The following is a 17,714-nucleotide window of genomic DNA, read 5'->3' as shown; positions in this document are numbered from 1 at the left end:
TGTTGAGAAATTTAAGAGAGGAAGGTGAAAGTCACAGTTATTGTGCATTATCTATTTAGTCATTGATTTTTTGTTTAAAAAGATCACTAGAAAATTGGGAAGTAAACTTGAGTACTGAAGCAGTCTTACGTACTTTTTTCATGCAATTATTTGCGCATGATGATATAAATATGATCTATATGTGCACCTCTTACTTTAATTTCTTGCTGATATATGAAGTATTGAAAGTAGTACTCTTTGAACGAACGAACTTCAATGATGGTAACTTTGATTGCCAAATAAAAGACAAGAAGAGGTGTCCATTTCATGTTGCAGCAGCTAGCTTATCCATGTGAATACCCACTAATCAAGGCAGCTTGATATATGGTTGATGTAATTGGACAAAAGCTCCAAGAATGTCTACACTAGATCCAAGTGAATGTAGTCACCACAATGACCTTAGTATGTTGTAACCATGTATGTAGCTGGAAACTTTGTGTATTGTAAAAGTTTACATATTAGCGATGCAATTGTGAACCATTGAATGTGGATTTAATCCAGTTATTGATAGAAGGCTATGGGAAAATTATTATTCCACCATTTATTGTAGCTGGTGAAGCTGGAATGAAAAAATTATTTACTTGAGGTTGACAAATGGTGGAATATTGCATGCTGTTAGAATTATTTAGTATTTTCAGACAAGTTATGACGTGCATGCCGTTCTAATTGATTATAAGCATTGAATCCATTTAATAAGCAAATTGTCTTCTTTTTTTTTTTTTATATGAACTCTCAAATTAAGAAATATTTGCTGAAACAATAAGACCAAATATTCTGCGTAGATATCCTGCCCCCAAGTGAGTGCCCGACCATCATTAATCCTGCCTTGCAGTTCAACTGTTATCCTCCCCACCCTATGTGGAGCATAGACCTGAAAATTCTGATGCATTGATGAAAATAACACAATGACAGCCGCATGTCTACACAATAAAATTAAAAAATCCTGTAATATGTTTTAGTGCGATCTGAATAACACTTTTTACTCTGAGATATATTTGATTCTGATGGTGTTGGTGAAAATTGCAAAAAACATTCATGGGAGTTTGGTTCCTTTTTCCTTCCTTATGTTGCCATTCAGTTGTTCGTTAGCATTGCGACAAACCTGTTTGGATCTGTTGGTTCAACATGCCAGATTTCTGAAGATTGCAGACATTTAGAAAGAAAAGCTTAGATCATGAAGTTAAAGAAACTCAGGGTGATGAAGCCGCTCCAATTTCAACAGCCAATGAGAACTCTGATCAGTTTAGGGGGGGAGAGAGGGAGGGAGAGAGAGAGAGAGTATATGTGCCTTCTTTGTTTTAGGCGAGTGAATGGATCCGAAGGAGACAGAGACTTCTACCACAAGTTTATGACAATTTTTGAATTTTGGGCAGCAGAAATGCAGTAGGCAAAGGAGGAGAAAAAAATAAATAAAGCCACGTGTGCACATAATAGTAAAGAGTAATTACTTATATCAGCCTACTGTTGATGTAAGCCTCAACACACCCAGTGTTGTTGAGTTTAAAAAAAAAAAAAACAATTACAGTGTGCAGAGAGTGCGGCTGATGCGTAGCCGTGCTCAATAGTAAAGTGGTAGTAGTCAGAAGTATGGGTATCATCACTCATGACTGACTCTGTTTTCAGTCTTGCTTTAAGGGCAACGCTACTATGCTGTCCAGCGTTTATCGTTAGATGTACCGCTCAGGTTTTTTGATTTTTTTTTTCTTTTCAAAATTTTTTAATATTTTTAAAAAATAAAATTATACACCAATAAGTTTAAAATTACTTTCTTAATCACTAAATAAAAAAAAATATTTTTAACCAGCGGTCAACTAGGATGGTACAATTGTGAGGACAGAGTAGTGTTTTCCAATTCTTCCTTCGCTTTCATCTCGAGTTAAGAGAGGGCCAATCATGGGGGGTGTGATCGAGGAATCTCAAACATTTTTATCTAGGAAAATGCCCGCCGGAGCTCTAGCGTGTTTTATTATGTGTATTTTCTAGTTTTTTTTATATAGATTTTTTAATAATTTTAAATATTTAAAAAAATAAAAAAATTTATAATATTATTAAACAATACTTTCTTAATCACGTAGTAAAATAAAAAATATTTTTTTATGATTTTTTATTTTACTTCGTAATTAAGGAAGTATTTTTTAATAATTTTTTTTTTTTACTTTTTGATTAAGAAAGTGTTTTTAATGATGTTCTAAATTTATTTTATATTTTAAAAATATTAAAAATTATTAAAAAAATACATGTAAATATATGCTACGGCCCTAGCAGGAGCCCCCAGCGGGAGCTGTAGCATCATCATTTTATATAAGTCAATTTCAAGTGGGATGTGAGCACATAATTCAAAAATTTTAAGAAAAATTGTGTTTGTAAATTGCTGTGATAGATGCATCATCCACACTATCGATATGTCAAACTAAATTATAACAAGCCAACAGTTTGAATACCTATAGGTAAAAAGTGATCTCATTAACATATCTCATGCGTATGCGATATTTAATTATTATACATATAAGTCCACACAAATCAGTACTCTAAATTTTAGATAAAAGACTTGAGGTTTCTTTGTAACGTGAAATGATCTCGTCTCATAATTGCATTTTCAAACATTATTCAAGACAAACACTTCTAAATTTCAAATTTTTAACTTTTTTATCTAATTATTAACCAGACATTACATAATCTTATTTTGATTGCTTATTTTGCATATTTGTCAATACCTAACAATGATTTGAGGACCTTTTAAATTCAAACTTAAAATGAGATGTGATCACCAACTTATTCAAATTTAGAGTTTTAAGTAAAAACTAGATAAATGTTCAAAATATTTCCTACAAATTTTATTGAGCCTTTTATATCGTTCGAAAAATTATCAGGATATGAATAAATGTTGTAAAGTCTATTTCTTGGGTTTACATCAATCACATTCAAGAGAATCTTAATTCCCAACATTTGGTTCTAACGAGTATAAGTGGCTAGGTTAAAATGGGGAAAATAAATGCAAAAATAATATAAAAAATTATATTCTAATAGTATTAAAAATTACTTTTATAAATTTTAAAATAAAAATAATATTGACTCTAAGAAGAATAAATAACTAATTTAAGTAGTTAACCGAACAATCTCCTCTGTTTTCTCTCGCGAGTCAATAGGTGTGGAGTTTTGGAGTTCCTTCTTTCTCAGACGACAGGCTGCTATCTGTGATTTTGTAGTGTGTACTGTGTAGTTCAGGAAAGGGAGGGTACCAAGACGGAGGAATTGGAGAGTCGGGAAGATTAACCTATCCAAATGGTGTTTTTTTTGTTTAAATCATCTCAAAACGGTAAAATAGAAACAATTCCTTTTCAATTTTGAGATGTTTTCACATGTTTTTACTAACGACAAAAGTGATTGCATTTGCCTTTATGCCCCTATTATTGCTATCTACCTGCCCCCGTATAATAATAAAAATATCACTAGAAAACACAGAAAAGGGTAATTATTTAATAATCTTAGCTACTACTTTTACGCATTACAACAACTTTCAATGTTGAAAACAGAGAAGAATATCATTTTTGATATATTTAATTTGATTTCATAAATAAATAAAATCTTTATAGGATCTACATCTATTTCCTCTTCATAAACAACTTAAAATCATTATAAGGTCATAAAATGTTGAGAGGATGATAGTTAAATATATGATAAATAGAATTTTCCTCTAATACAATATATATAGTTTTAATTTTTTTCAGCTAATTGCCATTTTTCTTTTTGAATGATTAAGGTAATATACAATCCTAGTAGGATTTTATTAGCTCTCATAGATATTCCCAAACATGATTAATCTTTATCAAGTTTAGTCTATGAACAATATTTACAAACTCCTCTCCTTTCTTCCCTTTTTCTTTTGTTCTTTTAAGATCATCTTAAGCATATATTATAAAAAAAAATTATCAAGTTTATTACAAACCAATATAAAGGGGGCCGTCTTTATTGCTTTGGAAATTCGATATGATAACTGGGATCTTTGTGGTGGGTGGTATGCTTCTAAATGGAAAATTGATGACCGTCTATTGAGCTATGCATATCAATTTTGGAATCTTTTTTGTTTTTAGCAAATAATACCATCCATTTTACGAATGCTTAAAATTCAATAGAAATACACATAAAAAGTCCACACAATTTAGTAGAAAATAGATAAATGATCGATCCATAAAGATTTATCGAAAGCTATAAACCTCAGATTTGAAAATCAAGAACAAGCATATAGACATATGCAAACTTATGCAAAGCTACATAATTTAGAAAGTGGACAGCTTATGAGATTTCACAAATAAAGAAAAATAAGAACTGGTGAGGCACACTTCAATGAAGCTAAACCACTCCTGACGCCAATAAGGACTTATATACAAAGCTGCAATAATTCCCAGCAACAATGTTGTGTAAGACACCCCGAAACTTATGTAGAAAAAATTCATGTCTATGAAACCACCACTTTCTTCTCCCTCCTCATTAGATGGCAATCCAGTTTTGTTCCAAGTGTGAGGTAGTGGAGGTCCATACAGAAGAGGATTCCCCGTATAACTGCTTTCATCAAAGGTTCCAAATTGACCTTTTCTTTCTGGTGTTCTGCCCGATAAATTATTGTCAGCCACGCTAAAGACAGCTAGAAAGTTTAACTCTATAAGTTGAGGGGGAATGCTGCCATTCAACTTATTGTGGGAGAGATCCAAGCTCTCTATTTCTTTTAGGTATGAGAATGTTGTGGGGATTGATCCAGTTAGATTGTTGTGCGACAAGTTCAACGCATGGATGTTGCTCAAGTTTCCAAGCTCGAGTGGAATTTCACCAGATAAACAATTGCATGAGAGGTCTATTCCAGACATATAATTGAGGATATCACCCTTATAGGAGTAAGTTTTGCTCTTTGTTGTGAACTCTACTTCTTGTTGTGCATCCACTTCCGAGAAAAAATCACCATCATTTTCAATCTTTTGTTGTGTCTTTGTCTCCAAGTATATCGATCCTCCAATTCCAAAATCAAATGATCTTGTACCTCCTAGATTGGTTTTTTGCTCAGTTTCCCCAAAACTAATGTCGCTCAAGCAATGAGGTATTGGACCAGTAAAACTATTATTTGAAAGATCCAGCATGGTTAAGTTTCCAAGAAGGCATATTTGAATTGGAATCATTCCTTGTAAGTGATTAGCTTTCAAGAGGAGGATGCTCAATGATGAGAGGTTTCCGATCCAATCTGGAATGTTGCCAGTTAGGCGGTTATCTGTAAGATCTAATGTAACCAGAGCATAGCTATTCTTGAATGCACTTGTAATGGGACCACTTAGCCTATTTTTCCCCAGATGAACATGTTTGATGTTTAATGAATTGAAGCAGGATGGTATGAAGTCAGAAAAATTATTCTCGGAAAGGTCAAGAAATCTAATTTGTTTGACTTTGCATAACTCAATCGGAATAGGACCTTCAAGTTGGTTTTTGGCCATAACAATTTCAACCAAGTTGGTCATGTTGCCAATCCATCTTGGAAGCATGCCTGACAAAGAGTTACTACTAAAATCAAATGCAATCAAGTAAGCACTACTAGATAAGCTATATGGGATCTTTCCGGAAAATTGGTTGTGGTCCAAATACAAAAACTCAAGAAGAGTTAGATTATTTATGGCAGGAAATAATTGGCCACTAAATTTATTATTTGACAATTTGAGGTATCTCAAATCGGGGCAACCCATTACCAAATCGTCTGGTATTGTTCCTGACAAATGATTGCTAGACAAGTCCAATGTTCCCAAGGAAACTAAAATACCTAAAGAAGATGGAATAATGCCTACAAATGCATTTTGAGACATGTTTAAATGCACTAAATTGGGAAAAACTAAACCCAAGTTTGTCGGAATTGAACCTCTTAGATCATTATTCGAAATATCTATTTTTCGAATATGGGGATTAGGACGATAGGGTAATTGGAAAGGGTTTGTGAAAGTGTTATTCCTTAAATTAAGAATCTCCAATCTTGTATTGTTTTCTAGCAACCAAGTGGGAAACTTTCCCACCAAATTATTGTGCGAGAGATCAATTGCTTGTAACTTATATTGGTAATGAAGGAATTTGGGAATCATTCTAGTGGGTCTTCTAGCAAGGCTACTTGAAAACGACAGAACCTTCAACTGAAAGTATGAAGTCCAACGTTGAGACTCTGTTTCATCAACAAGTGTGTTGTTATTACTCATGAATATCTTAATCTTCGAGAGATTAAAAAAGGAGGAAATTGTAATTGGGCTGAAGTGGTTATAAGACAGAGAAAGGTACTCGAGTGACTGCAAACTAGGTATGGCAGAGTGAGAAATGCTTCCGTTGAAGTTATTGAATGCGAGATTCAATACTTGAAGTGTAGTCATGTTTGCCAAACAAGAAGGCAATCTCCCTTCAAAATCATTATCACCAAGGTCTAACTCTTGTAGATTCTTGAGTTCACACCAGCCTGTAAAAGAATTATATTTTTAATTTATGCTACTGAGATCAGCTTGTTTATGATCATCAACATATTTGGAAAAAAATGTTTCTACCTTGGTTGGGTAAGCTCCCATTGAGTCCACAAGTTCTCATTGATAATACATTAAGAGAAATCATCACTCCAACTTTATTAAGAAAGCTTTTGTCAATGGATGAATCGTCCAAATACAACTCCTGTAGGTTCTTTAGTTTTCCAAGCTCTATAAAAACAATAACACAAGCTTTAGATATTTATCATGTGCGTTGAAATTACTTATCACGTGAATTGATATGTAATTGAACTTTGAGACTTACCTTGAATATTAATTCCCTCATTCAACTTAGCTTCTCCCAAATATAGTTTCTTGAGAGATGGAATCTTAGAAATGAATCTCATGTCTGTAAAGTCATTACCATACAAGTTGAGCTCCTCTAGCTTACTCATTGTAAAACCTGCAATAATTTTGATATTCCATTATTCATTAAAAAAATTTGTTAAAAATGAATCAGATTAGAAAACATAAATATATGTAAGGTAAATGAAAATAGAAGAAATACTACCTAACTAGCTAATACAATATATACCGACCTTTATTAATTGGGACCCTTCCACTAATCTTATTCCACCTCAAAGATAGTTTCTTAAGCGATGCAATCTTGCCAAGGGATGGCAAGATGCTTTCATTGAAGTCATTATAATCCAAGTTTAGCTCCTCCAGCTTGCTCAAAGCAGACAATCTTTCAAAACCTGCAATTGTGATTTTTCAATGTCCAAAGCTGTGTACAATAAATCCTAAAATACAACAAATTGGTATATATGGGCGTGTGTCCAATGATTTGAGCTTGTGGAAACCGATGTTTGTTTGTTCGATTCCATGGTCCATATATTTGGACCAACTTTAAATCTAAGGCCAAGTCGCCTTTGAAATGAGTGATCATGCTAATTTCATCTCACAAGAAAAATGGAAGAAATGCTATCACAAGACACAAGTTATTTACACAGACCTTCTTTTGATACCCTAAAATTATGAATGTAACCATCCAAATACAGAGACTTGAGCTCTTGAAAGGGAAGCAACAAAGAGGTATTCAAGTACCAATATTCTGATCCAATACTCCAAGAATCGATCAACCCATAAAGAGTAATATGGGTTACACGGCCTGTAATGTTACTGCACTGGACACCTGTCCAATTGCAGCAATCAGTAGTAGTCCTCTGTTTGTTGATTAATTTCGAAGATGGTGAAAAAGATTCATTAATTGGATAGTTGATGGAGGCTTTGAGTAGGAAAAGAGCATTTTCCTCTTCCTCCAAACAACCAGAGAACCCAGGGATCATACATGCTTGAACCCAGACCAAAATAATAATGCACCAACAAAAACGCCCCATCTCCATTGATCAACTAACTGCTTTCTACTCTTTATGTAATTACAATAAGACTCGCACCTACCTATACTTAGATATTTATATAAATAATTTGTTTTGCATTTTCATTTCTTCCTTTTTCCATATAATACGCATGTTTCCACCGATGACTATCTAGAAAGTCTTCCATGGTGATGACATATACGTGCCCACTGGGTTCCCTTGACTCAGTCATAATGATTTTTAGTATGACTGACTCTGTTTTTGAATCAATGATTTTTAGTATGACTGACTCTGTTTTCAATCTTAACCCGGCCAACTTCCTTTGCTATCATCTCGAGTTAAGAGAGGGCCACTCAAGGTCATGGGATGAACGAGGAATCTCAAACATCATCAGACTACTGATACCTCAAATTGTGGTTTAGAAAAGAATTTAATTTTGAATGTCTTTTATAAATCAAATTATGACAAATATTCAATAGTGTGAATACTACTTATACGTAGAAAGTCTCATTAACAAATCTCATGCGTATGCTATATTTAATTATTATACATATAAGTCCACACAAATCAGTACTCTAAATTTTAAATAAAAGACTTGGGGCTTGTTTGTGGAGGGAAATGATCTCTTATCAAAACATTAAGTTCTCTTCGGTGCGTACGTACGTCGTGGTCTCTAACTTTACTTGGTGCCTAGTGGTCACCTTTTCAACTCCAAAATTAGTCATTTTCCCTCTGAATCATCACTTTTAAGTTATTTTTTCATTTTAAATTATTTTTCTTTTATAATAATGTTTATATTTAAGAACGATTTTTATTTCAAATTTTGTCGAGATTTTAGCAAGATACTTATTTTACTCGGTATCTTATATTTTAAGCAATAATTATAACTTTTTATTTTTTCCTAACTATTTAAACTCGGCTTGTAAATTTCATATAGCCCGACTCCATTTCCAAATTAACGACGTATGGATGCCATTTCCAAATTAACGATCCTTATTAATGACATGTCCTTATAGCTGGTAGTAATCACAGTTGCATTATTTGACCAGAAGACCTTGACTCAGTCATAATGGAGAGGAGATAGAGATGGACAAAGAGAGCTAGCTTTTGAATCTTTGATTTTTAGTATGACTGACTCTGTTTTCAGTCTTTTGCTTTGAAACTCTTAACCCGGCCAACTTCCTTTGCTTTCAAGGTGAGGTGAACGAGGAATCTCAAACATTTTTATATAATTCTAAAATTTTAAGAAAAATTATATTTTTATCATACTATGACAAATCAATAGTGTCATGAATACTTATATGTAAAAGGTCTCATTAACATATCCATACGTACGCTATATTTAATTACTATACATATAAGTACTCTAGAACATTTATAATTTCTTTTTCAAACATCATTCAAATATAAATAATTTTTAATTTCAAATTTTAAACTTTTTCTTCTAATCTTACCTAAACATTACAATTTTATGAAACTTCAAAACAAAACACAAAAATCAATTTCACTTTTACAAACTTGAAAATAAAATACAAAAATCAATATAACTTTTACAAACTTTATAATAATAAAAAATATTTAAAATAAATTTTTAATTTTATAATATTTTATTTAACTTTTTCTCTCTCTTCTCTCAAAATCTAATGAAACATCTTAACTCAAAACAATTCATTACTATTTACAAAATTATGAGATACTCCAAGTGTCCAAACAAGCCTAAATGCAAACGATTTGCATTTCAACATTTTCACTAAGCTAACAAACACCATCATACAATTTAAAGATAAAATGGCTAAAAGAGATCTAGTCAGGTAGTTTTGGTTATTTATAACTCTAAATGCCTGATCCTAGACTACCATATAGATTAGAGGAATCATGTTATGTTCATAAAAAGACATCGCAGATGTAAAGAAGCTTATAAATATAATCCCCTTGATTTCTTTACAATAAACAAAGCTTTACAAAAACAAAAACAAATACTTCATTAATCAAATATTGTTAATCTTACAAAAGTGATAACATAAATTACAATAAATTAGAAAAGTGTATGCTATCAAGAACTTCACAAAAAGTGTATTAAGAAGATGGTTCACCGATTAATGACAACTTTGTAAAAGGCTTCTACCCGCCGGGTGTAAGAACTTTGCAAAAAGTTTCTCTCGCTGTAAACAATCCAACGAATTAATGCTAGAGGATATCCAAATCAAATTAGGGCCTTTTCTGCATGTATTACCTAATTGATTTACTTGATATGTCCTGGACTTTGAAAAAGTTGGAAGTTGAAGTATTGGCCTCCTCTCCCAAGTAACATTTAAGATCGATTGAAATAAGATAAAATTAAGCTAGTCCACATGCCGTCAAATCTTTTTTTATATGATTAAAAATTAGGATTACTGTAGGAAAAAATTGATTCAACCGATTGAACTGAAAATAATCGGCCCAATTCAGTCGGTTTCCTAGAAATCAAAACCGATTAAAAACCAGTTTGCTATCGATTTTCAAGATTTGAAAACCGAATTGGACCAAACCAAAGCGAAATATATATTTAATTTCTTATATTAGCATATTATAATTTTTTTAATTTTTATGCTATATATATTACACATATTATAAAATTAATATAATATAAAATTTTAATATTATTGTTTATGCCTCTCCTTGATATAAACTTATTGTTAAATATGAATATGAATATTAAGTTATTAATATGTTATTATTTAAGTTACATACTTTCATACATACATACATATATATATATATATATATATAATAAGCTGACATCATAGGGCTTCAAATTAATGATAGATGGACTCATTTTTATATGTATAATTTACTTTACATTTTCGTCTCTTCTTTTTTCCATACACCCATATTTCCACCGATAATCATTTAGAAAAATCTTCCAGACATATCCGTGCGCAGACTGGGTTCCGCTACAAGTATTCGATCCTTAGTAATGATTCATGTCCTTATAGCGCCAACCAGGTAGTCATAGTGGTTCCATTATTTTAGAAACCTTGACTCAGTATTAATGGTGATAAAGATGGATAAAGAGATCAAGTTTTTGAATTATTGATTTTTAGATTAGATCGATGAGATGAGATTTACGTTTTTTATAATTATTTTTATAAACATCATTTAAATATAAAATATTTTTTAATTTCAAATCTTTAATCTAATTTTTATTTAATCATTAACTAATTATTAAAACTTTCTCAAATTTTCAAACAAAAAAATACTACAACTTTTTTAAATTTTAAATTAAAAACAATATTAAAAAAATTATATTCAAATAAATTTTTAATTTTATAACATTCACATTCGATTAACTTTTTCTCTCATTTTTAAAAATCAAATAAAACATGTTAACTTAAATAAAACTATAACACTCTACTATTAAAAAATAGCGAAGTCTACTATTAAAAAATTAATTATTTATTCAAACAAGTCCTGTATTTATTCATTTTTTTCAAAGAGGTGTGTGGCGTTTATGTACTCCACGACTTAAAATATCATTTTTCTTTAATATATTCCACAAATGCAATGCATTTCATCAAAGCTGGCATCCTATGGCTGCAAATTAACGACAAATGGACACCATATAACTTTTAAAAAAGTGAAATGGTTACAAAAGAGATTTCATACAAATAAATCTAAAAATAGACGCGATTTTATGTAATATGTTAAATTTACTTTACGATAAAAATAATTTTACAATTTGATATACTATATCAAATTACATCAATTATAAATTTACTTTCATTGAAATCTCTTTACCCAAAACATTTTTCAACTTTTTATATATTTAATTTATTTTACATTTTCGTCTCTTCCTTTCTCCCTATAATACGCATATTTCCACCGATTATTATCACATTTGCATTATTTGAGAAGACCTTGACTCACTTTAGAGAAATGGCCGTTTCTACGATTTCTTTCTGAGTGTGGCTGACAATTGGTGTAATGACTTTTGACAATTGGTGTCATGTGAACTGGGCATCTTTGAATAGAATTCTTACAGCTCCACGTGAAGAACAACATTAGAAGACCAAAAATGTCATAGAAAGACATATATGGTTCAAACCCCATTAAACGTAAATAAACAAGAATTACAGATAAAAAGTACTGAAACCGAAAAGAGAACCGAAAAAATATGGAGTTCACTTTCAAACTGCTTTCGAGTTTACTCTCACAATCTCTTCACTTCAGAGAAATGGCCGTTTCTACGATTTCTTTCTGGGTGTGGCCGACAATTGCTGTCATTACTTTTGACAATTGGTGTCATGTGAACTCGGCATTTTAAAATATTTCGTTCTAAATTTTGGTGCGAGCCGTTGATAGCAACTTTACGAAAGAAAATGGTACACTACAATTATTTTTTATAATTCTTATAGAACTATACTTTAAATGCAAAATATTTTTATAAAATAACTTTTAAAAATAATCTCACTTAATTTACATAAATATTCTGATTTTGAAAGATGATTGTAAAAAAATAATAAAAATCCTTATCATTACTCCACACCCAAGCAGCATTTAAAATTGAAATAAGATAAAGTGAAGCTAGTTCAGTTACCCTACAAATTTTTTAAAATGGTTAGAAATTATTAAGCCCATATAAGATTTAAAGTTGTTTGATTTTAATGAAATGGAGTTTATGGTTGTTGACTAAAAAAAATAGTTTCTAATTAGGCGATGCAATTCAAGATGACGTGAGTCAAGGATCACATTTAGAAAAAATTTTTTAAAGGGAAATTGTAATCATTCATTCATAAAAAAATTTACATCCATGATCGAATACATTATAGGATGTCTGCATATCAAACATGATATCATAAATCAAAATAATGTATTTGAAGCTCCACCAGATTTCCTTTCATGATTGGTTTAGTCTTCACTACTGCAAATACTTTTTAAAAACAAACGTCCATGAGACAATGCTCTCAATCTAAACAGAGACTCAACCTCACCATTCATAGAATGAGAGAACTCAAACTCTATAGACAAAACTCCGAGAGATGAACTCTTTTTATATTTTAATTAACAATAAGGCCGGATAGGGTGTATACCGATCCGGTTCGATCCGATTTTGAACATATTTTAAAACCGAACCGGTATATACCGGTTTTGAGATTTGAAGAACCGGTACCACATCGGTTATACTCCTAAACCGGTACTTCCGATTTTACCGATTCCGGTAGATCTGACTTTTTTGGTATATTATGTATATATAGTATATATAATCTTGTGTATATATATTATAGTATATAATAATATAGTGATAATATATTGTAATATATTATAATTTTATTCTAGATTATAGTGATATATTATAGTATATTGTAATATATTGTTATATATACTAATACTAATTAATACTATATAGTATTAGTATAACTACTAATACTATAGAATATAGTGATAATATATAGTTATTTATATAGGATTTTAAATTTTAATGTTATATTAATTAGTAATTTATCATATAATACAAAATTATTTTATATATAATTATATATATAAATTATATATAATATTAAAAATGTTTTATAAAATTAAGAAATATATATATGAACCGGTCCGGTCCAGTTCGGTCCGGTATTAGAAAAAGAAAAATCAGAACCAGACCGATTTTGACCGGTTTTGAAAAAAAATGAAACCGGTCCGGCCTGATCCGGTTTACCAGTTCACTAATTTTTTTTTCCACTCCTAAATAAGGAAACCAAAAGAAACAGAGAGGAGAGAAACAAAGAGGAGGAAAAGGAGGCATTATTATGATGCTGAGTGGCGACAGCTAGGGGTGGCAATATGTGACACGACCCGTTAACCCAACACAAACACGACACGATAAAAGCGTGTTAGGGTTTAGCCTTAACATATTCGGGTCAAAACGGATTGACCCGTTAAGACATAATTGCGTAACGGGTTGATAACGGGTCAACCTGTTTTGACCCGTTAAGAAATTTAAAATTACAATTATACCTTTATACCTAAAAATAAAATTGTTGGGATTTTAATTTCGATATTTTTATTGTTTAGATTGTAATTTTGGACTTGTAGTTAGTTTTATATTTTTTTATAGATATTTTGATTTTAACCATTGGAAAATGCTACATGCCCCGCTAGGGGCTCCCTTTGGGAGCTCCCACTGGGCATGTAGCATTTTTTTATTTATATTTTTTTCGTTTTTTTTATATATATATTTTTTAATAATTTTTAATATTTTAAAAAATAAAATAAAAATTATAATATTATTAAAAAATACTTTCTTAATCATAAAATAGAATAAATATTATTTTTTATTCTATTTCATGATTAAGAAAGTATTTTTTAATAATTTTTTTTTTACTTTCTGATTAAGGAAGTATTTTTTAATGATATTTTAAATTTATTTTATTTATTAAAAGTGTAAAACAAATCTATATAAAAAATAAATTAAAAAAATATACATAGAAAAATACATATTAAGCCCAACGGAAGCCACAGCGAGACTGTAGCATGTCCATTTTAAATATTTAAAAAAAATCATAATATTATTAAAAATATTTTCTTAATCATGAAGTAAAAATATTAATTAAAAATTATAATTTTTTATTTTATTTCATAATTAAGAAAGTATTTTTTAATATATATTTTTTTACTTTCTGATTAAAAAAATATTTTCTTAATAATATTTTAAATTTATTTTATTTTTTTAAAATATTTTAAAATATTAAAAAATTGATATAAAAAATTATTTAAATAAAATACCTATAAAATAATCTACAGCCCCCAGCGAGAGCCCCCAGCGGGGGTTGTAGCATCACCCTTAACCTTTATATAAAATTATGCTAAAATTGATTAGGCCAAACTAGTTAATTTCGGGTCTGTTTAACCCATTTACATAAACGGGTCAAGACGGGGTTGACACGACACGACCCTTTATGTTAATTGGTCGTGTTAGGGTTTAAGATTTTGATACGATAAGTTTAACGGGTCAGATTAGGATTGACCCATATAATATAATATACATGTCTTGACACGACCCGTTAACACGATTTGACACCCCTAACGATAGCGGTTAAGGTGCAGTGGTATGATGGTGAGGGTTAAAGGTTCAACAAAATTATCTAATGGTTCTAACGCTTTTTTAAAAACATTTTCATATCCTCTCAGTATATAAAAGAGGCTGACATTTGGTGCTAGACCAAACAATTTGAAAAAGACCAGATAAAAGCGATTACAATTCAGTTTCGGATGCTTTTTGTTCTTGCAAATGTTTGGTGGTACCAGAAATTAATACCTTGATTGGGTCTTTGTACATCCTTGGATGTATTTTAATCTTAATTCTACGATTTAGGTTTTCAGAAGGAAAAAAAAAAAACCTACAACTTAGAATGGAATAAAGATATGGATGAAATGAAATCATGAGGTCTGTAATTAATTTTATGATTTTTTTAAATGTACGGTTAAATTATATTTAAAAAATTTAGTTTATGTGTGTCGTTATAAAATATACAAAAATGGCAGGGATCCATATAACCCCGGCCCTTTTACACGTACATCATTGGTTGACACTAGTTCATATCAAGTACTCCGATCAAGGTAAATGGTATCAACTCTCCATTCAAGACAATCTACCTTCGTTGCTCAAAATCACAGTTCATACAAACTCCGTTAGAATAATCTATTCATCTAAACCCAACTAATGGTGCCTAGCTAATCCCATTTTTAATGTTTTAATTTTCGTTATCAATAATAATTTCTTTTTAAAGTTCAATCTTTTTTTTAGTAGATAATTAATTGTCATGTTGTCACTTATGATTTATTTTGTAGATAATTAATCCAACCTTCTGCTCCAATTAAGGAGGTCATGTCCAGTTATGATTAATTGTTCAAATTCTCATTAATACTCAATTATTAGTTAATCGACTCGGGGCTGCAGTCAGTTTAATCACCTCTATCACACCAGCCCGGCCATGTCCGATGGACTTTAAATGGGTCGAGGAAACAAAGGGACAAGAAGATTTGCTTGGGGAGTAGGAAAGAGTACTTGGGTTTTCGATCGTGTTGGAAACTATAAACCAATGACTTTGCTTTACAGGTCGTTTGTGTCGTCGGCTCTGCATTTTTTTGCTGTAAGCTAATGAGGATATACTTTGTTTTAACTTTTAATTTATTTTTTTTTTAAAGTAATGAAAATTTTCATTAATTTTTTTAAAGAGAAATGTTTTAGGTTTCACTAAAGTAAACACAAAAATTGACTTGACTTCATGTATTACATTAGATTGTAATTTTTTTTTTTTTTTTTATAAAATAGCATTATTCGAATCTAAAAAGAACACTTCGACAAATAACTGGGTTGCAGAGAATGAAGCGACTGCAACGCTAAGTTAAACACAGACAGCTACGAGATCACAGCGGAGGCTCGTGCTGGGTGACGGGAAAAAGACGTGAAAAATTCTATTTGCTTCCTAGGCAAGGAACTTCCTGCCTAAGGCTTCATTGCTATCATTATCATTATTATAATTTAGAAATCACCCAGTCGAAGATGACCAAGTAGAAATCACGACAAATATCTGCCTTCGAAATCAGTGGCTGCTTACGAACTCAACCACTTGAAGGTCAGAGAGCACAGATCCACTTAAAAACAGACGAGCTCGAGTTGCCGAAGACCACACCAGTTCCAAAATGAGTTGCCGAAGACGAGCTCGGAGAATCGAAAATGTACTCTGTTTTGTTCTGTTTTTGTTTTGTTTTTTGTTTTTAATACAAGCTGACAGCTGACTGCGCGGCGACTGTAGCCGGCGACTGTACATAGCAGAAGTGTTATCATATTGAATGGTTCGTGTACGTATCACGCTCATCAGTATACAAATGGAACCATGTGTGACCTTACTAATCAGCCACGAGAGACTGAGGTATGAAGTAATTCAAGATTATTGATTTTTCTGCTCCCATGTATCTCATGGCAAATTTTTGTTTCCATTCACAGGTGAGGTTTGTATGCTCGGAGTCTAGAGCAATGATTAGTTCTCTTACAGAGCTATCCACTTGCAAGTATGCACTCACAGTTCAATGTCCAACGCTTTGCAAGCACCTGTAAGTCTTGTGTGTGTGTGTGTGTGTGTGTGTGATGGTAGCCTGCCATTATGCAGTGCCAAAACATGCATGTTATGCTGTGTCTATATATCTTTTATGTTAATGCACTGGACACTTGGTCTGACCACCTTTGACCTAGCAGATTGTTTCAAGAAGAGAGACCAGTGTGGCACACCATTAACTGTAATGTGCTTCCTAAAGATTTCAAGGAAACAAAAGTGGAGGAAGAATCCAAAGAAAAGCCGATCCTTATGGTCACAGACAATGACGATCTATCAATTCATGATCCAAAAGAGTGACATGTACTGACACGCAGAGGGGTTGTCAATACGTGTAAAAAGAATGATTCATGCTTTCTATGGCATGTCAATGCAACATAGAGATGATCCTTCATTGTATTTGGATATTTTGTTGTTTTTTTTTTCCCTGAAAAAGAAGATAGATACATAATCAATCGCCCCCAACTTTCTTGGTCAATTTCACCATCCTTGTTGATAGTCTTCCAAGAAGATTCCCCCCTCTTAAGGATTCTCGATAATTTGAAATCCAATTTAAAGTACTGTCCATTTCCAACATGTTGGTGAAATGGATCTGTGGACCGCGACTCTGCAAGCTCACCTGGCAATGTTCTAAAATAAATAAAAATGTCAATTTTGGGCTAGTTCAAGCTTTCTAAGTTGTAGTGGCTTGATCTTGAAAATTCATGATTCTTCCCTCGTTAGGTCAGAATTTTAAAAGAGAT

General features: G+C 31.5%; 2 protein-coding genes across 3 annotated transcripts; one reads left to right on the top strand and one right to left on the bottom strand.

Annotated features, from left to right (window-relative positions):
• Window positions 1-4,224: 4,224 nt before the first annotated feature.
• LOC109005376 (receptor-like protein 15) lies at window positions 4,225-7,934 on the bottom strand. 2 transcript variants are annotated; one of them, XM_035694942.1, is made up of 6 exons: window positions 7,528-7,934; window positions 7,112-7,270; window positions 6,838-6,975; window positions 6,597-6,743; window positions 6,340-6,511; window positions 5,401-5,566 (listed from the first exon to the last, which is right to left on the bottom strand). In XM_035694942.1, exons 1-6 carry the CDS (start codon window positions 7,916-7,918, stop codon window positions 5,524-5,526), a joined length of 1,050 nt encoding a protein of 349 aa, XP_035550835.1. In that variant the 5' UTR covers window positions 7,919-7,934; the 3' UTR covers window positions 5,401-5,523. The 2 variants fall into 2 exon arrangements, with proteins under 2 accessions (XP_018839847.2, XP_035550835.1); XM_018984302.2 differs by having other exon boundaries at window positions 4,225-6,511.
• Window positions 7,935-16,546: 8,612 nt separating this feature from the next.
• LOC109005431 (protein OS-9 homolog) lies at window positions 16,547-17,308 on the top strand. Its single transcript, XM_018984382.2, has 4 exons — window positions 16,547-16,597; window positions 16,675-16,791; window positions 16,866-16,972; window positions 17,115-17,308. Exons 1-4 carry the CDS (start codon window positions 16,562-16,564, stop codon window positions 17,269-17,271), a joined length of 417 nt encoding a protein of 138 aa, XP_018839927.1. The 5' UTR covers window positions 16,547-16,561; the 3' UTR covers window positions 17,272-17,308.
• Window positions 17,309-17,714: the final 406 nt, after the last annotated feature.

This window comes from Juglans regia, chromosome 10 (genome assembly GCF_001411555.2).
Source record: "Juglans regia cultivar Chandler chromosome 10, Walnut 2.0, whole genome shotgun sequence".
NCBI classification, from domain to species: domain Eukaryota; kingdom Viridiplantae; phylum Streptophyta; class Magnoliopsida; order Fagales; family Juglandaceae; genus Juglans; species Juglans regia.
This window is presented reverse-complemented; position numbering and strand designations above follow the sequence as displayed.

What these genes read in the sequence shown, in the direction of transcription:
- LOC109005431 (XM_018984382.2), top strand. Translation starts at nt 16,562, where the DNA reads ATGAGTTGCCGAAGACGAGCTCGGAGAATCGAAAAT. An exon ending in GAGCTCGGAGAATCGAAAAT is followed by an intron (nt 16,598 to 16,674) that starts GTACTCTGTTTT and finishes CGGCGACTGTAG; the next exon opens with CCGGCGACTGTACATAGCAG. An exon ending in CCAACGCTTTGCAAGCACCT is followed by an intron (nt 16,973 to 17,114) that starts GTAAGTCTTGTG and finishes TTGACCTAGCAG; the next exon opens with ATTGTTTCAAGAAGAGAGAC.
- LOC109005376 (XM_018984302.2), bottom strand. Translation starts at nt 7,918, where the DNA reads ATGGAGATGGGGCGTTTTTGTTGGTGCATTATTATTTTGGTCTGGGTT. An exon ending in TTTTAGGGTATCAAAAGAAG is followed by an intron (nt 7,271 to 7,527) that starts GTCTGTGTAAAT and finishes TCACAATTGCAG; the next exon opens with GTTTTGAAAGATTGTCTGCT. An exon ending in TGGGAGCTTACCCAACCAAG is followed by an intron (nt 6,512 to 6,596) that starts GTAGAAACATTT and finishes ATTCTTTTACAG; the next exon opens with GCTGGTGTGAACTCAAGAAT.